Source organism: Dasypus novemcinctus, chromosome 14, assembly GCF_030445035.2.
Source record: "Dasypus novemcinctus isolate mDasNov1 chromosome 14, mDasNov1.1.hap2, whole genome shotgun sequence".
NCBI classification, from domain to species: Eukaryota; Metazoa; Chordata; class Mammalia; order Cingulata; family Dasypodidae; genus Dasypus; species Dasypus novemcinctus.
The window spans coordinates 82,912,857-82,937,500 of record NC_080686.1 but is presented as its reverse complement, the minus strand read 5'-3'; the positions used below and the strand labels follow the sequence as shown (position 1 = coordinate 82,937,500).

Below are 24,644 nucleotides of genomic sequence, written 5' to 3'. Positions count from 1 at the left end.
CTTGGTACTCTTTAGCCCAACTGTGATTATAAATGGATAAGTGCAGCAACCCTGGTCTAAAGAGGTTACCAGGGGTCAGGGATGAGGGTTTGGATACGACCACAGGGTAAACCGTCAAGACTGGTAGAGATGATAGTTGAGCAAGAGGATTTAAAATGGACATGGAAGAGAGAGATGATGAGTACCAGTTGTGGTGTCAAGATCAGTCTCAGTGACAGGGGTTATATTGTCCCTCTAACTTCTCTCTTTTAAGTTCTCCTGGAGGAACAACTCTTCAAATATGTATGAAGAAATGGATCCACATGGTGCAAGGAGGGAATGTAGCACATGCATGATGGTGTACAGCACAAATTTTCCTTCAAATAAGAAACTGGTGTTCAGCAGTGAGGAGTATTGTTGGCGGGCAGACTCCAGCTTCAGTGCTTTTAGGATCTGGTGCAGTGTTTGAGCCAAGGCCACATTCTTCCTGGGCAGCCCCCAACTAGGGACTGAAAACAATGGGGCTACTAGGGTTTGACAGCTTTTGGCCAAAACAAGACACTTAATGGGCAGTCTTTATGCTGGAGCTTCTCATTGATTTGGCCAAGGCTGTATCAATCTATGTCACTATCTGAGACTTCTTCTGCCTTATCCTACTTAACCCCCTAATATCTTTCACAGGGATAGCTCCCCTCCTTCTACCCCAAAATTAAAACTAACCTATCCCACTTCTAAATCCATCTTAGAATCTGTTTTCCAGTGGATGTGAGATGACACATATGTTCCTCTGGCACTCAGAGCTTTCCCTTCTTGGCCCATAACAAAATTTAATTAATATATCAATTATATTTTTCATTGCCAAGGTCTACCACAACAAACTCTTCGAGAGTCACCTGCTACCATACCTAGAAATGTCTTATTGCATTTCTAGGGCTTAGCATAGGGCCAGGTACTATATGTAAATATATATTCCCTGCCACTTGAGAGCCACTTCCACATTTACATTTGCCCATTCTGGGTATCTTATTCCAATTCCTGCTAGGTGTAGGATGTGTGCAAGAACAACTTCCTCAAGGTTCATTCAATGCTTTGGACAAGACAGAGTGGTCATTTTAAACCAGCAGTTCTTACCCGTTAATATGCATTAGAATCACCTGGAAAGCTCACTACAAAACAGACTATCAGGCCCCACCCTCAGAGGTTCTGATTCAGTAGACTGGGTGGAAACAGAGAATTTGCATTTCTAACAAGTTCCCAGGTCCCTGCTGCTGGTCAGGGACCATGCTTTGTCAGCAGCTGTCCTAAGCCATCCGCACTGTCTCATTAAGAGATGACTCCATCACCCTTATTCTGCTTTACATGTCCTAAGTCCTCTGCCAATCTTCTCAGTGCTCACACCCCACAGTGCTGTACCTTATCTTCACCTTTTCCTTGGGCAACCTCAGGTTCAAATCATAGCTTGTTTTATTCATCAACATGTGATTATTTCCCACATTCTTGTCTTGAGCCTATGTTTTGCTCTTGAGCTTCAAAGCCAAACTTTAAATGAATAGCTATTAAAAAAAAAAGCTATAGTGTATAAATCCTGCTTTGCATGGTAGCAGAAGGAAATGGGGTCAACAGGCACTGTTAGTTTCAGTTTTATCTGTAAAATGAGGACAATACTATTTGTCTTCCTTAAAGAACTGTCATATAAATCAAACAAGTAAATGAAAGTAAGAGGACAGAAAAAATAGCATAGGACATTTAAAATATTGAATGATTCTATAATAGGCAAAGAGTTATAATAAAATGTGTGCCAGTTACACTTTGGGGGAATAAAGGAAAACATGTTTAACTGTACAGGACTTTTCTTACAACTCTTATTTTTCTAAAATACATTTTTTCTAAATCTCTACCCGACCCCACCAGAAAAAAAAAAAAAAGAAATGTAAATATGGCAGCTCTTATTTAAAATTAGGCAAAATAGTATTCCTTCCACTCTGTAAAAACTCAACGAAAAAAACATTTCAAAACCAAAATCTGCTTCTTCCCCCAAATTTGAATGGTAAGATTTTAGCATTCATATATATGTTATTACATGTTGTATTTTTATCTTCCCACTTATAAGAAAGCTAGAAAACTTAGGGAAAATATTGAAGATATCTCCATGAATGTTAACTTAATCTCAGGATCAATGAAAACCAAGAGAAATACTAAAGTGACTCTCCCACAACAAATACATTTAGAAAATATTAATTCTTTATCAAAATGCATTCTTGTTACCCTCATACATAGTATATAGGCAGCTGTGGAATCAATGAATTCCAAAAAGAAATACTGATTATGTTTGTAAACTGGTCTGCTCCTCTGGACTAGTGATACCCTTAAATAGTACTGAATTCAGAGGTTTCACTTTTGCTTGATTAAATTATGGCTAGGGCTTTAATTGGGTCACATCAGTAAGACATAAAGTCCCCACCCACTTGGTGGGCAGGGACTCACAGAGAAAATGACAAGGCAGAGGAGTTGGTTGGAGTTTTAATACTGGAGTCCTGGGAAGTAAATACACAGAGAAGCAGATATGTGAGGAAGGAGAGAAGACTCCATTAGACACGACAGAGGCCCTGGGAAGAGAGACAAGCCATTAGCCTGATAGTCTACAGGCGACCCTGTGGAGAGAGCAGAGCAGCTGACCCTGGAGAGAAATGAGCCCCAGGAGAGAGATGAGACTTAACCTGATCTACAGTTGATACTGGAAGAAGCTGGGACCATGGAGCTTTGAGAGGAAGAGGAAGCCTGAACCCTTGTAGACACTGGCAGCCATATTGCTCCAACATGTGGCAACAGACCTTGGTGAGGGAAGTAATATATGCTTTATGACTTGGTAACTGTAAACTTCTACCCTGAATAAATACCCTTTATAAAACCCAACAGATTTCTGGTACTTTGCATCAGCACCCCTTTGGCTGACTAATACAGCACCGTTAAACTATTATTCCAGGAAGAAAAAAATTCTTTTTTGGGGGGGCAATAAATGTTGCAGAATGCAGCAATCAAAATTTTTTATCATCTGGTGACAACTCCATGATGTATGCATGGCCTCCAAATTTTCTGGCCTAGAGTATACAAAATACATTTCAAAACTTATAAAAAATAAGTGTGTGATCAGATATTGGAGTATGTAGAAAAGTTGCAAACGAAGAGGGAAAAAAAGGAATTCTTTCCAAATCCAGCAAGCATTTAAACTCCTTGAAAGCAAGAACTGGCTCTTTGTAATATGCCCCCCAGCATGGGACAAGCACTGTGCAGTGACATCCCCATCTTATGAGATATGTGTTGCTATTACTGACTTTTTTCAGAAAGAGTAGACTATTCCAAACAAAAAAAACCAAGATAATCTATGCAGCTGACGTTGGAACAGACTAGTAGCCCTTTCCAAATTCAATTGCCTTTCCTATGGTGGTATAATTAAAAAATAATAACAATCCTTATATTTTATTGTCTGAACATCAGATACAAGACTGTAAATTGAAAAATTTAGGAAAATTAATAAATTAATAAGGATACTTATTATTATTGACTTGTACCAAAAATGAGACTCAGTACAAGCAAAAGGAAAAAGGAGGTTTGCATGAATAATATACATCTAAGCAGACTGGGACTGATATTTAAAAAAATATATTTAAACATGGGTAAGGCACATGCATCAAACAACTAGAAAGGATGACAGACATTGCAAGATCATGGGGATTCCTTGCTTTTCCAGGTGTTCCATTTAGTGGACTACTGGGAGATCCAGGAAAGTCCCAGGGGGAAGGACCCTGTAGGGGGTGGCATAGCACCAGGAGAGAGGTAGAGGGTTGGAGCAGTGATTATGCTACCACCTATTAATAGTACTGAAGTACCTGTAGGGCTATACTGATGAATATCACCTTTGTCTCTCTTACTAAAAGAGCCTGGTGGCCCTTATCAACACAAGGGCTTGACTGATTCATTCATACATTATTATGGAAAAGCCAGGCATTTAAAAAAAGGAGGCTAAGCATCTATTATACCTGTCTTACATAGGGACCATTGATCTTTAACACTTGCACAATTTTTAGAAATATTTTCTCATCACTGATGAGAAATAACTGTAAAAATGTAGAAACACGTTGTATTAGCAACCTAAGAAGTAGAAAGCATTCTCAAAGTTTCAAATGGCAAGCCTAATCCTATATAAGGGATTACAATGATTAAACCAGACACAGAGCTATGCGTTTCATATATAATTTCCATTATTCTTTAACAGTATCTAGTAGTTATTATCATTATCATTTTATAGAGGAAGAAACTGAAATGCAGAGAAGTTCAATATTTTGCCCAAGGCTACAAGGTTATTAAACAAACCAGATCTGCCCTCTGTGCCTGTGCTCATAACCACTGAGCTACACTTCCTCCTCAGCTTCACAGTAACCCTGCTGCCTGTCCCTGGACTGATGTAAAGGACATCCGCATTCGTTAGGCTTCACGGCTGATAATATTCGGTATTATAGCTCTACTTTACTGCTCTGTATAAGACAAACACAAATATTTCCTCTAACATCTGCTCTAAAGCTATCATACCTCAAAGAAACATGCTTATAAAGCCTGTTGAAAGGCCTGATTTAAATATTTTGAAAACCAGGTTTTAAAAAACATAATGGGGGATCTTCATGAGCTTCACTAAAGTACTTCTTGATCATGAACTGTAATTCATGCTCCACTGGGCCCTTTTGAAATAATCACTGAGAATGAATAACCACAAGCATGAGAGGCCCCAAACATTATATGGGGAAAGTAAGTTGATCCAATTTAATGGTTTCATAATTTAAAAAATGGTATTGTTTGAAAATTAATTTTTTAAACCATTAATTCTTGTTAATTTAGGACAGGAACTGATGATAAATATAAAATATTCCATTTTTTTCTAAGTATTTGGACATCAGAATAAACAATTACCTGTTTTCTGAACAGACTATTTGCTTATTAAATATTTGAAGCACAAACCAGTAGAAAATTTCAAGATTCATATTATAACATTTATCTCCCAAAGGCATCTGTTCAATAATTCAGTAACTATAAAGCAATTCATCTGGTTGTATGAAATACAACAATCTTTGAGTAAAGGTCACCTAACTCAAAAAGGAGTAGCAATAAGACTGCTCAACTCTATCAACATGGGACTCTCACAAACTGAGATTCTGTTGTCCAGCAAGGCAACCCCAAGACATCATAGGAGAACCTGTGGTCTGACCTTTTCTTTCCCACTAGAGGCAACAGTCAGAACATGCAATCAGGCGTTTCAGAACAGAATGAGATATTTATAAGTTTCCCAAATTTTTCTGAAGGAGACTTAAAATAAAAATATCTTACCAGGAAATTCCAGTTAGCATCAATTTGAGTCACCATGCCAGAGAGGAACACACCCAGGAAGAGGAGGGACAACAAAAAAGCTGTCACAGAAACAAACATGACCCATCCTTGTAGCAGAGGTAGAGGCACATTGGAGGAGGCCACCAAAATCCAGACAAGTCCACCAAACAGCTGAAAGAAAAAAGACAAAGAATAATAGGTTGGTTTAAATGGTAGCTTTTGTACAACAGAATTAAACATACTTGTATCACCCACACCACTATTTTTTCCCCCTTCTCCCAGACCTTTGTACATGTTCCAAGAACCCCACCTATCATCTTCTCTCTCATTCCGAGAGGTGTCCTCTTTCCCCAGGTGCAAGACTAGTTCTTCTACTTAGAGTCCTAACCACACCTGAATCTCTACATCTGCCTCCAGCTGGACTCTCTTCTTATCCATGGACATGCCAACCCTTCTCTTATCTTTCAAAAAATTTTCCCTTGGCCCTGCAACTTCTCCAACTACCATTCTCACTATGAATTTTCCTTTTTAGACAACAATTTTCATAAATTGACCCATGCTAGGTCTTTACTTCCTCTCCTTAAAGATATTTTTCAAATTCTATAAAGTAGCTTCTGCTCTCACCACTTCTCAGAGGGTTTCTTAGTAAAGGTCAGCCATTACTTTCTAAATCACCATATCCAATGGTAATTTTGCAGTCCTTATCATGATCTATTTGTAGCAATTTGATATTATTGCCTATATGAAGATGATGAGGATAATAACAGTTGTCGTTGTAGATAACAGTGAACAAGAAAATTTACCATAATTTATTAGATATTTACTATGCTGGGCATAAATAAGAACTTTAGGTGTTTATGAATCTAATATTTAATAAATACCTATTATGTTTTGCCATGTACTCTGTCAGGAAGACACTGAGAAAATAATAATAAACTAGCCACACTTGGTCTCTGTCACCAAAGAACAGAAAGCGATAACTAAGAAAATAGTTAAAAATGCTCCTTGATAAATGTCAAAATTGGGCAAATACTGAGCACAGTAGGTCCACAAAGGAAGGGCTCTAAATCCATATTTGAAAAGTTAAGAAACACTTCTTTCCTGGAAGCATCCACCAAAAGGACAGGGCTAGGGGAGAAGCAGGGAGGAAAAACTATTCAAGGCCAGATAAGACATGGGATGACCTGGCGAGAGCTGAGAGTGAGCTGGGAGAATGAAGACCAGAGCTCAGCAGGACAGGAGCTCCATGCCCCAAGTGGGGAATGGGGTCAGGTGTGAGTTGGGAACTGAATGGAAGGGTCAGACCAAGGTCAGGCCAAGGGGCTGAACTTCACCTAAGGGCAAAGGGATGCCACAGAATCACTGTGAGCAGAACTAGTATGCTCAGATTTGTATTTCTAAGTTTCTCTTTGGCTAGAGTATGAAAATGGGCTAGAAGAAAGGACAGAGAGCTTGGAGACCACACCAGAGACTGTTCGAACAACGAAGATGTGAACTAGATTCAGGCAGTAAGTATGAAGTCATGAACAGATATAGGGAGAAATTTAGAAGCAGATGAGATGGTAGTTGGTAACTGATCAGCTACGGGACATGACAGAAAAAGAAGAGACCAAGAAAACACCCCAATTTTTGGGTTGGGCAAGTAGGAGTGAGTTAGAGAACAAAGGAAAAGAAGTGGTGGAGACAATGAGTTCTATGAAGCTAACACCAGTGGTCTCCTCCATACTACTACTGAAGCAATAAACACTACAAGGCCCTTTATGATCCATCTTTTTCATCTTTGTCTTTTGCCACTGAGCCCCTTATGCCTGCACTGTAGAGAAAGAACCATTCATAGTGCAAAGACAAAGCTGTAGCACATCTGAGCAGCTGGCCTGACACGTGCTGGACCTGGACTGTCATTCCCTCCTGTGAGTATAAGAGAGAATCCCATTCATAGCTCACCTAAGATAGCACATCACCTGAGAGTATAGGAGAGACTCCCATTCACAGCTCACCTAAGATAACACGTCATCCAAAAAGTCTTTGCTGAGAACCCTCCATGCTCAGTTCCCCTCCCTCCTGTGGGCCACCTTCCTATTGTGGCTCTGTTACCTTCCCAGGGCACACTGTAATTTAATTCTCATGGCTGTCAGTCTATCTGTACCATTAGGCCTTCTTGGCAGCACCTGCCTTAAGTGTCTCTGCATCTGATGCCATTTCTTAATCTGTGCAAAGATCCCTTCCTAACCACTGGTCCTGCAAAATGCTAGATTTGGCAAAACAGAAAACCTAGACTATACATCTGTCCTGAGGGCACCCACAGGCAAGTGGGAACATCTCTCTCTCTCACACGCAGAAAAGCAATACCAGTGATATGACAGAAGCATACATACCTGACAGGTAGAGCCTCTCAGCTATTTCCTGAGTAAACAACTGAACTTCTGGTACCAGTATGAGAATAATTTGAGCTACAAATATTAAAAACCAATAATCATCTATATCTTGCTTTTTAAGTTAGTATCTAGAAAATATCCAAATTGTACAAACCACTGAACTTCAACAATTTCAACAAGATTTAATTCAAATTTCTAAAAACAATCCCAGTCATGTAATTTCTTACTACTTCTAAAAAACATTTTGAAAGCATTGTAAATGATCACTTCAAGAGCTGTAACTAAAGCAGTAGTATAATCTATCATTGTAGTGGCATATCTCAAGTCCCAATTTCAAATAAAAAATTAGCAATCAACCCAGAAAATTTTATAGAACAAATCTAAGTGATGACTTTTTAGCCACAGCCTTATTAGTGGCTATGGAAGAAATAAACTTATTTCTGGGAAACATTTCTCTCCTCCTTCATACTATTTAATAAATATTTGAAGGCGATAAGAATGTGTTCAATTGGCCAAACTTTCTCCCCCCACCCCACCTTCTTCTTTTTGATTGCCTTTCCTTACTCTCCTTACTACAAATAACTTACATTAATATATATTCAATTTAAGAATTGTACATCATTATTAGCTACCCATTAAAATCACTTACTGAGTGCTTTTGTGTTGGTATAAAGGGGAATAAAGAACAATTGGCCTCTGTGTAGTAGGGGGTGGTAGACCCAAATAGATAAGCATAATAATGTGATATAGGAATTGTGATAGGCTCACATTAAAAAAAGCCTATTTGATCCTTTGGAATTAAACAAAATATTCAATAAACTTGGACAGGACCTCAAAATGAGCCACCACCAAACATACTGCTAGATAATGTGAAAGAATACTCAAGAAAAAAATAAAAGACAAGTTTCCATCTCCAGAAGCTCTAAATAAGGGAGAACTAGACACCAATAAATCTGATTCAAGTAGCAGATTGTGGTGAGTGCTGTAAAAAGAGCTCAGTGCAGTACGCTGTGAGAGACTGGGGAGGGGGAAAAGAAATATAATGGAAGGAACCTAGAAAGTGCCAGGGGAGGCAAGTTTTGAAGTAGGCTTTCAAGACAGGGCAGGGTTTGACAAGTGACATTACAACGTGAAACAGTATAGCTCAAATGTTCTCCTCATACTCAAAATTACAGTCTTTCTAAACACCTCAAAGGCTTGGAAAGGAAACTAAGTGCTTACATGAAAAGTGTAATAAAGACTCGCCTCGAGGTTTGTAGTGTGTGTTGCATGGCAGGGGTTGGGGGGTGGTATATGAATGTCCCCTGTCTTTTTCACATAAACACCTCTACTACAACCCTAGAGCAGAGAGTCCATGAAGTCTAGATTTCAGTTCTGCTCACCAGGGTTGCTTGAGAAGACAGGGGGTTGGCCAGAGAAGAGAATAAACCCTCTCTGGAGATCAAGCTTCCTCACTGCCACAGTGCCACGCCGGCATAGGGCCCCTGGGACCTTCCCTACTTCAGGATTTCCTTTTGCCAAAAGCTACCCTTTCCCCCAAGGCTTCCCAACCTGGCTCCAGCTTCTAAAACGGGGCATTTTAATCACATTACTAGTACTCAGTTTATTCATTTCATCTAATTCTGGGCTTTTAATAAGCTGAGAGGAGTCACCAGACATACAACAATTATCAGCTTCCCTGTTTTGGAGGGATGACCCTGAAGGGAGCACAAAAACGGTTAAACTCAAAAGCTGAGACAGAATGGTTGTGAAAGTATCGTAGCAACCACAGAACGTGCACACAGTGAAGAAGAGTGGGAGGTGTGTTTCGCCCACACTGTTCTCATCTTGGATCTGAATCCACAGCATTCTGACTTCTTGCCTCTCATTGCCTTCCATTGCTCTCAGGTGTCCTAAAATGTCTCATAATTATGTATGAAACACCCAACCAGGGTTTGCTTTTTTTTTTTTAAAAAAAAGACTCTTCTACTCCAGGTATTGCAAAACTGAAAATCTAGCACTAGATATCGGCCTCCCCGCTCTCAGTCAGGTAACCTTTATCTTCTTATCCGATAACTTTAGGTAAACTTGGCACACACCACAAATATTCAAACATATTTCGAGTTGTAGTTATTAAATTGCTGCCATTCCTAAAACAACTGATCTCCTTTGTGGCTTAATATATATTTATCACTTTAGTTTGGACTCTGCAGGTCAGAAAGGTGTGACTTGGCTGAATCCCTCCCAAAAGAAGACTGCAGAAATATTCATCACCAAATCACACTGACTTTAACCCTCAGAGTTGGAGTTAAAACATGTTTTTGCTAGAGACTGTGCACTGGTAAAAATATGTAGCCCCATGGGAAAACATGGTATTAAGCAAGCGGCAACTCTTACAATTCTGGTTGCATGGCTTACAGGCTTCTCAATTTGTCTCTAATTGGTTCGTTCTCAAAGGATCCCTTTTGCCAATACCCTTTTTTCCCCAAGTGTCACTTATTTCCTAATAACCTCTTTTTAAACATGCCCTCTGATATCTTAGCTAATAATTTTCAAACCAACTCGACACCTTCATCTTAGTACCCCCTTATTATTGTACTAAGTAAACAGGCTAATTCCTACTCTGACCTATTTTCAGTGAATGTTTGGAATGAAAACAGGGAAAGGTAAGTGAATCTGAAGGTATAAAAGACTGGTTAGACTACCTCTAAGGAAAAATGTTTCATTACCCAGAACTTTTTGTTTATAGCATATTACCCCATTTCTAATTCTACTCTCTTCACATACTGGGCATTTCATTACTCTATAGCAGTGAAAATGAATAAACTAGCAATAAACAAAAATGTAGTCTCTCAGACTGGCTTATAGGCTTATCCTGGGAAAGGGGTTGAAGTAGAAGATAACTGAAATACTAGCTAACATTTACCAAGTCATTATGTTCCAAGTACTGTTATAAAGGTTTTATTTGTACTAACTTAATCCTCACAGACTTTAAGATATAATTACTAATGTTATTCCCATTTTACAGATAAGTTAATTGAGGCACACATCCATTAATAACTTGCCCTAAGTTACACAGTTTACAAATGTTAGACTTGGGATATGAACCTGGCAAGTGGATTCCAGAGCTTATGCTCTTAACATTATGTTATTCTGCCTTTCTCAAAGTTTAGTACGCATTCTAGAGCAGGGTTTCTATCCCTTTTCCATAGATTGGCTTGTAGAAGTGGGAGTGGGACTGATTCCCTGGAATCATATCAAATTGGATGGATAAATGCATACACCCTTTTATGAGGACACAGTTCACAAATTTCATCAGAATCACAAAGTGGTTTGTGGCCCTTCAAAAGCTGTTATCTTATCTGCTGGATAACCCCTGCAATTTTAATGTATTCTTACTTATTCTTATTGAATTCCTGCACATAAAAACAACATGAAGGGATCCAGAAGTATTTACTACAGTCAGACAATTTATCTAGTTAACTGATTACCTACAATTACCTCCATTTTATACATAACTTGTATTCCAAATATATATATTTTAAACTGGAAATATATTTCAGCCAACAGATACAATACAACTATTGGAAAATGTGTTTACAAGGCAATCCATAAAAGTCTAAATTCATTCACAGTGTAACTGTAGTACAGTCATGATAATACTAGAGAAAAATGCTGCTTACTTCTCCATGCTCACTTTCTCCCTGGCAATGTTCTTTTTCCTATCACCCTCTCTTAGAACTCTGGTCTCTTTCCCTCATCAACTGCACACAATGATTCGATTACACTAGTCTATCCTTCTGCCTATCATGCTGTCATAGAAATTTTTGCTTGATAAGTACACTTCGGTGCTGTGTCTTCCAGAAAGTCTCCCCTGGTCATTGTTACTGATGCATGGCACCTACAACAACTGGATTGAACTCATGAGTTCATATGTCGGTTTACCCCAGTAGATAGTGACGTCACAGTCAGCAACATTGCCTTAAACAAACCTGTAGGCTCAGAAGCTAAGACAGTGCCTTTTATAGAAGATGCTCAATCTCTACTTCCTCGAAGTGAACAGAAACCAACCAAGCTGTATAATGACGATTCTATAAGAATATACTCGAGAAGTCCAGCATGGGATGCTAAAATACACTATTCTCTGGAGCTTCATTTCCTGGTACATGGTGGATATTGAAAAATAGGCATGAAGATGAAGGAACATGTATTTCTCAATTTTCAAGTTACTGGTAACACCCACCACCTAAGGAAAGATCTTTGGAGAATGGAATGAAAAATTATGGGGAAGTTGGCACCTCTTTCCAGTCTAGCTCATGACATGTCCATTTTCAATATTCTCTGGGCACAGAATTTCCCAGCTGACCTATTCTACTGCAAATTGCCACTGATCTTTTGCCCAGGGTAGTGCCAGCCTTTCCACTCCCTTCCACCAATCCCCACTGACTTTCCCCAAACCATTTCCCTGACACAAGTTCCAAATTAGGGGTATAAACTGGCAGGATTTTTTTTTTTTAAATCAGGAAAAGGAAAGCATGACAAGTTACAGGAAATAAAGAGAAGTGACATGGAAAAAGACCTTAAATAAAAGGGGGAAAGGTAAAGACAAATGAATTTATCTGGCTAAGAGACTAAAGAATGAGTTGGGAGGTCTTTCCAGAGGTAACGCTTATGCACATCTCAGCAGGATCTCATGGACAGCCAAAATCGATACTACCCCAAATAGTGGGACACCTGAGGGTTCTGGAAACACCTAGGTCCTATGGTAATGGCAGATAGCTCTGGTGGTTGGTGCCTCACCAGTGGGCCCTACTTTGGAGGGTGTGTTCCCAAGTGTGAGGGAGTTGGACTCAGATATGACTTCTCTACACATGCCTTTTCTGTCCCCTTTATTTGAAACTATAGTTGATGCCAGAGTTAGTAGGTGTATATCCAAGAGACTTGAATCTCTGGGCTGTCCATGTGCTAGCTGGGCCCTGAGCCTCAGCAGAGTTGCGACACCTACTCTCCAGTTCATTGGACTCACCCAGGACAACTAACAAGGAAGTGAGGATGGACAACCACCACACCAAGGAACTGAGAGAGTCTATAACTGTGAGCAATAGTCCCATCCATCAGCCATATGGGACTGAATCCCCTTCCCTTCTCAATTAGAGGTAGAGCGGGCATCACCAGCCCAGAATCCTAAAGAATGGGGAATAAAACATGGACTAGAGTGGATTTGCTGGTATTCTACCACAGACTTACTGTGATTCTAGCAATGGAAGAAATTGTATCACTGATGTGGAGACAGTGGCCACTGGACGTACTGAAGTCAGGGAGAGGGACAAAGAGGTGTACTACAGGGGCAATTTTAGGACTTGGGATTGTCTTGAGTGACACTGCAACGAAAGATATGGGTCATTATATATATAGACAAAACCTACAGAATTGAGTGGGAGAGTGTAAACTACAATGTAAACTATAATCCATGATTAGTGGCAATGTTTCAAAATGTGTTAAGCAATTGCAATGAATGTACTACACTAATGAAAGAAGGTGTTAATATGGGGAAGGGTGGGAGGTGTGGGGAGGGGGGCATATGGAAACCCCTTTTATTTTTTTATGTAACTTTTTATATAATCTAAGTATCTTTTAAAAATAAATTAAAAACATATTTTAAAAAAGAGAAGTGACATATACAGAAGGGACCTATTACTAAATATACTAATACAAAAAAGTTTTGCTTTTTAGTTTTAGATTTAAAAGCTTTAAAAGTATGTTTGTTCCCCATCTGACCCAAACTTCCATGTCAAGTTTCCTAATAGTCGACAATAACCTTAAAATGGAAAGCACAATGCACAGAGGAGAAAAATGTCCCTGCCCGCTTTTATTTTCACTTTTAATTTTAAAATTCACTTGATTTTTAAAATTCACTTTTCATGTTTGCAGCTATCTAGTTATGTCTGCACATAATTAGCTATTACCTCAGTAAACATGTTTATGCAAACCAACGCCTTGGCATCAGCAACCACTGTACCAATCACGGTGTCTTGTCTTTCTTTTTACCTCTCTCCTTCTGGAAGCTATTATACAGAAGTTAAGAATGGCAAAATATGGTGGCTATAAAAGAATATGACCCTCTAAATAGGAAACTTAAGAAATTCTGGTTATTGCTAGTGGGAATGTAAAATGATGCAGCTGCTGGGAAAAGTTTGGTGGCTTTTCAAAAGTTAAAACACAGAATTATCATATGACACAGAGATTCCACTCCTAGTTATACACCCAAGAGAAGTGAAATTATATGTTCAAAGACTTAGACATGAAAGTTCATAGGACCATTATTCATAATAGCCCAAAGTGGGAAAACCCAAATGTTCATCAACTGATGAATGGCCAAATTAAATATGGTACATCCATACAAGAGATTATTACTCAGTCATAAAGAGAATGAAGTACTGATACATGCTAAACTTGCATGAACTTTAAAAATATTACACTAATTGAAAGAAGTCAATCACAAAGGCCACATATTTATGATTCCATTTATATACAATGTCCAGAACAGGCAAATCTATACATTCAGAAAGCAGTTTAGTGGCTTCCAGGACCTGAAGGAGGGAAGGGCAATGGGGAGTCACTGCTTAAGGAGTTTTTTCTTGGAGTGATGAAAATGTTCCGGAATTACACTGTGGTAATGGCTGCACAAAATTGCTAATGCACTAAATGTCACTCAATTGTACATCTAAAATTGTACATATAAAAATGGTTAAAATGGTGAATTTTATGTTATATGAAATTTACCTCAATAAAAAAATAAGAACGACATTCAGGTCAGAGTATAGTTACCTGGACAATAATCAAGACACCTTAAGAGTTGGATAAGACATAGGAGGACATCTACTCCAAAACTGCCCCTCTCAACTCCTGCCAATTTCTCTAGGATATTTTCGCATACGGGTTTGTCCTACAGAACAATCAAATAACACTGATGCACGGCATCGGGTGTGCCAACATAGTTCCTGTGCTTTGTCATTCAAAGTCCTTCCTGTTTAGCCATATCAACACAAGGCATGCCAAGTCCACAGCTCCTACTAGCAGGCACAGCATTTCTTCCTGGCTCCACAAAACAAATCTCCTCATCTTGGCCTTTCCTTTGGAGCTCAAAGTCAGTTTTCAGTAACTTGTTCTAAAGATTTTCATATTTCAGTTCTTAGTATTTTTTTATGGACCTGCCAGTTAGGGCAAAAGACTGCTGAAAATAATCTTTGGTAGGGCATTGGTTTATTTTCTCTTATGAAGCTTTAAAGGCTCTTCTCATGTGGATGGAGATTTTTTTTTTTTTAGTAGTTACCAGGGATTGTACCCAGGACCTCGTATATACGAGGCACGTATTCAAGCACTGAGCTTTCCCTGCTCGGCAGGGATGGAGATTTTTAATTCAAAGGCAAAGAATAAATCTTACTTACAGTATTGAAATGCCTCCAGTGAGGCAAACATATCTACAGATAAAGATATATTTATATCCATATCTTTACCACTGTAAATACACAACATTCCTCAAGAATCAAAATCTATTTTCTGGGCAAGAAAAGAAAACTCTGTACATCTCAACATTCATGTGTAAGTCAGCCTAGAGTCAAATCTTTGGACTGAAAAAACCTTAAATCCCTACCATTAGATTTATCTGCTTGACTATGCCTACCTCCTCCATAGCCCCTCCCTTGCCATCTTCATTAACATTGGTTTTTCTGTCATAATTCCTCTGAGTTACATTTTCATATTTAAGTTTGGTTTAGTACCATTTCGGAACATGTCAAACTTTATACACTTGGTTGACCACAATAACTTCAAATATCTATCTCTTCTTCTCAGTCCTTATTTCCTTTGCCCTATTTCAAGGTCTCATCATTCCTCATCTAAAGTATTGCCACAAACCCTTTGTGTTCCAAACTTCACTACTCATAGATTTCTACAACACAAGTCTGATCATGTTTATCCCTGTCCTTCTCCAGCTTCCCACCACAGACAGAACAAACTCAATGCTTTGGCCTCTCATGCCTCACCAAATCACAACCTGACCCCCCCTGCTCTTCTTCCTTCATCTCCTGCCATCTTCCTACCAGTCATGTCAAACCACTAACAATTGCTAGAGTCTTCACACCATGTTTTTGTTTCTGACGTTTGCACATGCCCTTGTATCTACTGGGAATCCACTTTCCTACTTGTTCAGTCTACTGGGCATTTACCACCATTTATGGCTAAATTCAAATGCCACCTCCCCAAGTAGCCAGTATATTTCCCAGTATCCTATATTTCCCAGTACCTTTCATATACCTATTTTAGCCCTTGAAAGGTGGTATTGTATTTATATCTTGACTTTATACTCTACCATATAGTAATTTATGTTAAGAGTAAGAGCTATGCTAGTTATCATATTCCCAGAGCAGAAAATAAAGCCTGATACATGACTTGTTTCTAATTATTTGTTGAATGAATGAAAACTAGTGTGGTACCAAAACACTGCAGTTAGAAGCTTGTGAATATCTCCCAAGTAGAAAAATGTAATAAATAACTTGGAGGAATATAGACAGTTTCCTAAACACTGGAACTGTGAAACACATTTAGTTCAATGACCTTTATTTTTATGTTATATCCAATCTTTCCTGTGCATTTTATAATATAAGCTCATTAAGGACAGGGGCCCTAAATATCTTCTCAACCCAAGAGGACAGATGCTCAATGTCATTTTCTTATAGCTCCAGTTACTTTTACCTCCGCCCTTAGTTGAGACCACATACCCATCCATACTCAGCTACTAATCAATGATGTTGAAAATAACTCTGTCTTTTCAGGAAGCAAGCCCGTCTCCAGTACAACGCTCTCCCAGGCATTTCATGATAGACCCACCTGGAAAATGCTTTAGCTGTAGCACTTTCCATTCTTCACTTTCTTTCCTGAATGGTAGCTATTTTTGTGCATAGCCCTTCAACTGTTTTATAAGCTGTTCTGGAGAAGTTAGAATCTAAACATCTTTGTTCCCAGAAGAGTGTCTTGTACACAGTAGGCATTCAATAAATACCTGGTGAATAATTTAGAAAACATTAATTAAGCAAATATTAAGAGACTGCAAATAACTTTTGAAGGTGATGTTTTCCATCCTAGACTAAAAGGCTTTGCTTTGCAAAACTAACTTACTATTAAAATTATTGTGGCAAGCAGTACCATACATTGTTAAACGTAGCTGAGGCCCAAAATCAAAGGACTGACAATTTCTGTATCTAGGAGGGGAACACGCTTATTTCAAAAAAACCACACCATGCATGTGAGGCTGCATTATTCACCACCTATGAAAACAGTGCTATAAAACTGCTTGGCCTGGGCATGGTAGGCTGGCACTATTTATGTCTTTTGCATGATCTCCATAATACCCACTTTCTTTTAAAATGGCGTATACCCTCAGACCGTGTACTTTTCTTGTTTTCTTGTTTCTTAATAAACTCTTTACTTCCTTGCCTAAAAAAAAAAAAAGGCTTATACCAGAGATTGCACAGTGGCATGGAAAAGGTCGTTGGAATCTAATTCTTTGAGCAAGGTTACCTGTTTAGTGTGAAAAATGATCATGATCTCATTATCTTAGTCAAATATTGATAGCCCAGTCCATCTTTGTCAGATAGAGTTTTCACATGTAAAGCTTCAAAAGATGACAGGAAATAAATGGAGAAATCCTGAAGATAAATGGATTTGAATAGAAAATCAAAATTAAGAAAGAGTTTGGGGCTACCTAGACACATTGGCAAAGGCTAAAATAATGGACTCCCAGTAAGAGATCACCCAGAGTTTAAGACTATATCTGGGGAATCCTCACATTTAATCTACAGGGTAAGAGATTTCTGAAGGAGCTATAGGACCTCAAATATTTTAAAGGAAACAGAAAATCAGAGTGAAATTGAGTAAGCTAGGATCAATGGTGCTTCAAAAATGTTCCCTTAGCTCCCAACTGTACATCCACCTGCTGTGGGCATTCTAGATAGAGGGCTAGAAGGTAGCCTAGGTCCTGGCTTTCTTAACACATAAATCCAAGATCCCTAAGTGATCTGGAAGGATGAGAGCCACATTGCTCCAGTGTGGCCTCTTGCTTCTCCAAAGTCACTTGTTTCATTGGAACATTTTGGTCCTTTTTTGAGAGGTGGGGAAGGTGGATATTTAAGTAAAAGAGGTAATGGGGCCTTAGATTTAAGCCCATCAAGATATTTGCCCATAAAAAGTGAAAAGCAAACGGAAATGGCCTTTGGAAGCAATGCTGTTCTGCCTAGATAGGAGTCCCAGACATGTTTCAAGAGGTAAGAAGGCAGAGGGAATGAAGAGATCAGGGGAAAGAGCCTGGGATCCCTCCTAGGAGGGGAGTGGTGAAGTTTTAGCAAATTCACATTTGCAAGAAAAGCACTGTCTTCTCTCTACAAAGCCCTGACCAAGGTGGTTCCCAGACACAGCTGTAAATTAGATTCTCCAAGGGAGCGTTTAAAAAAAAACTAACTGAGTCTGGGTGCACCCCCAGGGATTCTGATTTAATTAGTCTGGGGCTGGCAACAGTATTTGTAAAAGCTGCCTGAGTAATTAAGAACAGCCAGAGTTGAGAACCAACCACTGGGCTAGATGAAAAAGATATGGGAATGGGAGAAAGGAAAAATTTTAAAAGTCACCTTCCACTTTCATCCCTCAGAATTAGGCAGTGTTACCAGAGGTGTAAGGTAACAAGAACCACAGGTAGTTCTTGAGGTGGTATTTGATTTGATGACACATGGCTAAGCTACCTATCCATCACTCATCAATATTTGAATAAATATTACAAAAATAAAACTAGCATATAAAATTTGAGATTCCATGGGTATTACTGCTGAGGAGGAGACAAAGGTAGATACTGTAGTTTAGGAAATGAGTCTATTTAAGTGAACATTATGTAAATTCTAGTACAAATGGAATGTGGATATGGCAAAAACTTGTACAGGAGGTAGGTAGGCAACTTAAGTATGGGGAAGACGGAACCTAATGCTGCCTTGAACCTTAAAAATCCTTAGTCACAGATCTCACTGTTCTCTGAACTTGTCTCCTTCTGCATAGCAATGCAGCCAGCCCAATACCCTTCTCTGGACTTTTCACATGTGGGTGCTGAGACTACAGCATCAGAGGCACTCCCATGCTCCTGATCTGGGCTCGAACCCAAACCCGCCTCTGCTAGCCTCATAGTCAGGATCTGATTACTGATGTCACAGCCTGTAACTTACTTGTGTCTCCTTTTTCTGATTCAAATCTGAGCTAAACTTAACTTAGGGTGCCTTGGACACCTTGGCACAATAGAACAGAAACAAGGCATCCCAGCCCCACAGCACAAACGTGAAACTGAAGCAGCTCAAATCCAGCTTACGCAAACTCAAAGGAAGGGATGAGGAGGAGATGAAAATCCCAAACTGAGCAAACAAAACCAACCTGCAGGAAAGGCACTGACTCGCTAACATTCACTCTTTATTTGTCATTCTCGGGCATGATGCAACTTCTGGTTGCCCAATTCATATTTGCACATTTACCCTTGTTCATAGTAAGCTTCAAAAGCTTCCAACTCCATAAAATTCCTTTTAAAAAGTTCAAGTCTCTGGCCTAACAAAGTTTCATGACAGGCCAGGTGGCACCACCCTTACCTGGGCCAAAGCATGCTGATGAAGCTTGGGGTTGCCTAGGCAGAGTAGGAAGGCAAGCAGAGGAACGAGACAACCACATTCCCAGCTTTCGCCTCACCATTCTCATGCCCACTTGGCTTGGAAACTGCCAAGGGCACCGTACATACTTCACCTTTCTCCCTGCCCCGCGCCCCGATCCAAAGGCCACTAAAGATGGCAAAGAAATAAAACAAACAAAAACACACGCCCAGGTCCTCAGTCCTCCTCCTCTTCCTGGCGCCTCCCGCCCCCGCTTTCCACATCTTGCCAGCCTCCTGGTCACACACCGGCTACACCTTTCACCACCCAACAAAATGGCAGGTTAGCAACAGGCGAGGCCGAGAGCGCCCGCTCAGGCCGCAGCGAAGCGCGACCCCTGGCCAAGACGCGGGAGGACTCTGACGGCGCCCCCAAGCCCAAACACGCCTCTCTTTTCAAAGCCCCCAATCCTCCGACCCGCGGCGACACCTGCTCACTCTCTAGGGGCCATTTCCGCCGGCGGCGGGAGAGCAGGTGCAGGGTAACAGGTGCCAGGAGAGAGGGCCCGCGCGGCTGTGCCGCCGCCCAGGCTCGGGTGGCGCTGGGCACCGAGGCAACCCCGGGAGGGGGCGCAGGAAAAGGCCACGATGAGTGGAGGGAAGTTGGTGGGCTGGTGGGAAAGGGGCACAGAGGGAAACAGCCGGGGAGCCAGGATGCCACGGCTGCCCCGGGGCGACCCTGGCGGAGGCTGCCCCACTTACGATCTCCAGGCAGACGAAGGCGCCCGAGTAGGTCCGCAGGATGTCGGGGCCGCAGGGCAGGGTGACCCTGGGCGCCGGGAAGGACACGGCGGGGTTCGGGGGCGGCGGGACCGGGGCCGACATGCTGCCACTGCTGCGTCTCCGCGCGCCGCCGCCGCCGCCTCCCGCCTCCGCCTCCGCCTCCCGAGCTCCCACCGCAGCGCGGGTCCGCGGGGTCCTGGCGCGCCGCGCGGGAGGGGGCGTGGCCGCGGGGCTCCCGGTCCCCCGGCGCCCCGCCCCGTCACGTGGGCCCAGGTGAGCGCGCCTCCGCCCAGCCGCCCGCGTGCGTCACGTGCACAGGTGGGGCGCTTCCTGCGCCGCCCTCGCTGCTCGTTTCTCTGCGGCCCGCGCCCAGCGCTTCCTGGCGCGAAGGCGCTGCTCCGTATTTTTTCTCCTTCTACCCATGGGCTTGGTTTCCACCTGTTCCCTTCCACCTGCCCCCCTCCCAACTCTCACAGTCCTCTCCTCTTTAAAAGAGACATAGGTTGTAGGGCTGTGACCCAGAAAGTAAAAATGGAAGTCTCCAGGCACATTTGAAAAGTGGGGTGGATATTTCTTAAATGGGGCTCTGGGGAGATTTTAAAATGCCACTGGGACTGCATGGTGAGCTGAGGTCGGATGCTTCAGCTTAACACCAACTGGCGGTGGATCCCGGGCCTGTAACTGGCTGCTTTGGAAGCCCTCGACGTCCTGTTCTGTGAAGTGACATGTGGGTACCAACCTCTTGTGGATGTGCAGATCAGTTCATTTAACATATGTAAAGCGCTTTACGCGTAGTAAACGCTGCTTAAATGACATCTGATGTGATGGCTGCTGTCTTCCTAATTATTACATGAGCACACATATCTGTACACACGATGTTGCATACAAGGTATATTTTCCATATAGAACTGTCATTGATTTCACCTGTCTTCAACTCGTTTCTCCTTGCTGTTGTCTGTCTTTTAAATGCTTAAAGGGATTTTCTTAAAAAGTGGCTTCCATGTTTGATTTGGATTGTTTTCCCCAAATTTCTATCCTTGGCTTTAAGGTCAAAATTTTGTTAGTGAAGTAAAGGAGATAAAAGTAATTTCAAAGACCAGCGAATATGAACACACATTAGCAAACACATATAGACCAGGTTGGAAAAATTATTAGCTAACATCATCCGACATCCTCCAAACTTAATCCTGATCTTGTCTGTCAGGTTTAGTATATATTTAGCTTTCTGCTCTGGTCAGCAGGTTTTAGTCACTCTTCCCCTTTATATTTAATAAGTGAAACTCAAAGGCGTGGTGGTGGCATCAGGGTAAACCAAAAAGCAGGGCGTGGGTGAAACCTTTTGTATATGCCTTCTATCTTCATTTCTTAGTCATACGTTTCTGGTATTTAAAGTGTGGCATTTACTTTACAGGAAATTGCAAGTTTTCTATGTTGATTTGTTTGATCAAAGAATCTTGTGTTCAGATTCAGATTGGCAGGGAATGGTCTTTCAGTCTGTTTTTCTTTTCATTTTCTCTTTTTTTCTGCCTGCAAGTTTTCAACAAGCACTTAAAGAACATTCAAAGGGAAGACCTCTTCAAAGAATTCATTATGGAGATGCTCAGCAATTATGATGGGCCCAAAATATCTTAGTGAATATACTTGAAATGACTTTGGAGTTTGCAGAAGTGCTAATTAGTCAGAAAAGCCTCAATATGTCTATTTAAAAAGTTGCCACCAGGGGAAAACTTTACCCTGTGTTCCTTCCAGTTTGCCCCTTGCAACCCAGTATATACCCAACCATTCCTGCTTTCACTGCTCTACTTGCTCCCACAATGCCCACAGAAATGAAGAGTATTGTAATTTAAGTCTTCTTTTCTTGCAACTTATTATGAGCTTGAAAATGAACCCTTTCTAGAATGTTTTCCCATCTCATGGTCACTACTTGTGTACCCTTGAAAATGCCAGTTTCCTTCTAATAAAGGTAATGTCTCTGGAATCAAAGGAAGGAAAACACTCATTCTCACCCCCTACCTCAACGCTCTGTTCCTCCACACAATTGACCATGACCTCGTAACAGGTTCAACTTTCTGTTCTTTCTCCATCCTTGTTTCCATGGTTTACTGATCTCTAGCAAGACTCTTAGCCTACTCACAGATTTCCTTTGGATTTCATTTTTTGGGACATCAGCATTCATATTTCTAACATTTCAACAGTCTTGCCTCACAACCAGTTGCTGCCTTCGATCAGCTGAAACCACATCTGGACCCACTTTATTACTTGGAATTTTCCTACTGCCATTCCCTCAAACACTGACATTCTCTCTAATGACCATCTTCTGTGTTTCTGTCTCTCTTTTATTCCCAGTTCATTGGCCTCCAGCCAATGTTTATATTCTTCTTCTTCATTATTCCTTCATTTTCCTTCATTATTCCTTCACTATTCCTTCTTTACTCCTTCATTATTCTCTTACTGGCCCCTATTGGCTCTTCTAGTTTACAACTCACCATCTACATCCACCCTCTATTTTTCTACTCTCAGAATACCAAAGGTTGCTGAAAGCACATCATAAACAAGACTCTTGGTTCCACTACTAATTCAAGCTATCTAACTGTAGCTGGGCCTTAGGGATTCCTAGTTGCCATTTTCCTCCATCCCTCATTTCTCAGTTATTATCCTAAAGCTTCTCTCACTTTTCTTCTTGTGCCTGACACAAGTAGATGATATGTTAAATGAATAAAAACAATGTACCGGCTCTCTCCCGCTTAGAGGAGACCACACCTAATCTTGGTATTTCCACCTTTCTCTCCCATTTCTCAGCAAGCTCCATTCTTTCCCCCATTTCCCAGATAAATTCTTTTTACTGACCTGACTGAAAAAAGAAAAAGGAAAAAACAACAATATACACTCCCAACCTTCCCTACTTTCCCTTACTTTACTTAGATGTTTTTGTTACTTTACTTAGATGTTTTTGAACATCTACAGAAGTACTTATTTCATCAAAAGCACCACTGTCAATCCAGTTGCCCAATATAAACATAGAGGGGTTTCCCTTGGTAGCTTCTCCTCATGTCACATATTTAATCAGTTACCAGATTCTGGCAGTTCTACCATTTTACTCTCTTCATTCCTGTCAGACGTTGGAGTGAGACAACTGGGACGTGATTGCAGGCAAGGATTTATTGCGAAGCTTTCTCAACGGAGGGGATTTGAAGAATAAACTCCAGCCCAGGCTCTGGCAAAGGCAGTCATGAATTTATACAGTATACCTACAGGTGGGAACATGCTTAGTTAGTGGGAGTGGGTTGGGACTTGGGTAAGATCCAAGGGCCCATAGGGATGGCTAGGGGTTAGTGGGCTAGGGACAGTGAATTCTAGGGGTACAGGAGGGGTTGGTGGTATCATGTGGCTTCTTTGTCTATTCTTCTGAGGAAATGAGCTGTATCTGGACATGTAGGCTCAGGATGGGGGCTGTTCTATGTCATAGGATGTGGCTCCTTCTGAGTAAATAGCTGGTCGCACTTCCACAATGGGGCAGGTTAATAATAAACTTGCCGCTTCCACAAGTCATGGCTATCATTAGGGTCGGGGGCTAGAGATGGGGCCTAGTCCTGTCGTTCTCATGTTTTGATTATAATAATAAGAAATAAAGTAGGTTTAAGAGTGGAGAGCCAGGCTCACATGGGAAGGGTGGAGGAAAGGGGGCATCAACTCATTCTGGCTGCTTCCTGCTGTCAGGCAGCATAGGGGGTTTCCTTCTCCTGGGGCCTGGCTTGGCTGGTGGGGTTTTGCATTCTGAGGTGGTCATTGTTGTTCCGGTAACAAGAAGTCCTCATTTACATATTCTTGGGTGGTTGTTGGAACAACTTGGTAGATGAATCTGGTGAGGGGTTGTAGGAGACAAGGGCTACACATGAGAAGGAGAAAGATAATTATTCGTGTGGTCATCTGGGTCTGTTCAGGTAAAAGCAAAGATGTTTCATCTACGGGAATTATGAAAAAGGTATCTTTGAGGTCTGTTACTCTGTAATGAGTGGTTTGGGGAGGGATATGTGATAGGAAGCTATAGGGGTTGGGGACTAAGGGGACTATAGGCTGGTCTCTCTGGTTGATAGCTCTTAGGTTTTGTATTAGACAATAACTGCCATTAGGTTTTTTTTTTTTTCCTTGTATTTTATTTTATTTTTAAAAACTTTTTTATTATTAGTTTTTTAAAGATATATGGATCACACAAAATGTTACATTAAAAATATAAGAGGTTCCCATATTACCCCACTCCCCACAACCCCCACTCCACCCACATCAACAACTTCTTCATTAGTGTGGCACACTCATTGCATTTGATGAGTACATTTTGGAGCACTGCTACACAGCATGGATTATAGTTTATGTTATAGTTTATACTCTCTCCCAGTCCATTCAGTGTGTTATGGCAGGATATATAGTGTCCTGCATCTGTCCCTGAAATATTATTGAGGACAACTCCAAGTCCCAGAAATGCC

The 24,644-nt window shown here is 40.9% G+C and overlaps 1 protein-coding gene across 1 annotated transcript in view; it reads right to left on the bottom strand.

Moving 5' to 3' along the window:
* MAL2 (mal, T cell differentiation protein 2) overlaps positions 1-20,385 on the bottom strand; it is a 28,277-nt gene extending 7,892 nt beyond the window's left edge. The window contains exons 1-2 of the mRNA XM_004480728.4: positions 20,143-20,385; positions 5,356-5,526 (exon numbers count right to left, since the gene is read on the bottom strand). Of these exons, the coding sequence (XP_004480785.1) occupies positions 5,356-5,526; positions 20,143-20,265 (294 nt within the window). The 5' untranslated portion in view covers positions 20,266-20,385. The remainder of the gene's footprint in view (positions 1-5,355; positions 5,527-20,142) is intronic.
* Between the last annotated feature and the right edge of the window lie 4,259 nt (positions 20,386-24,644).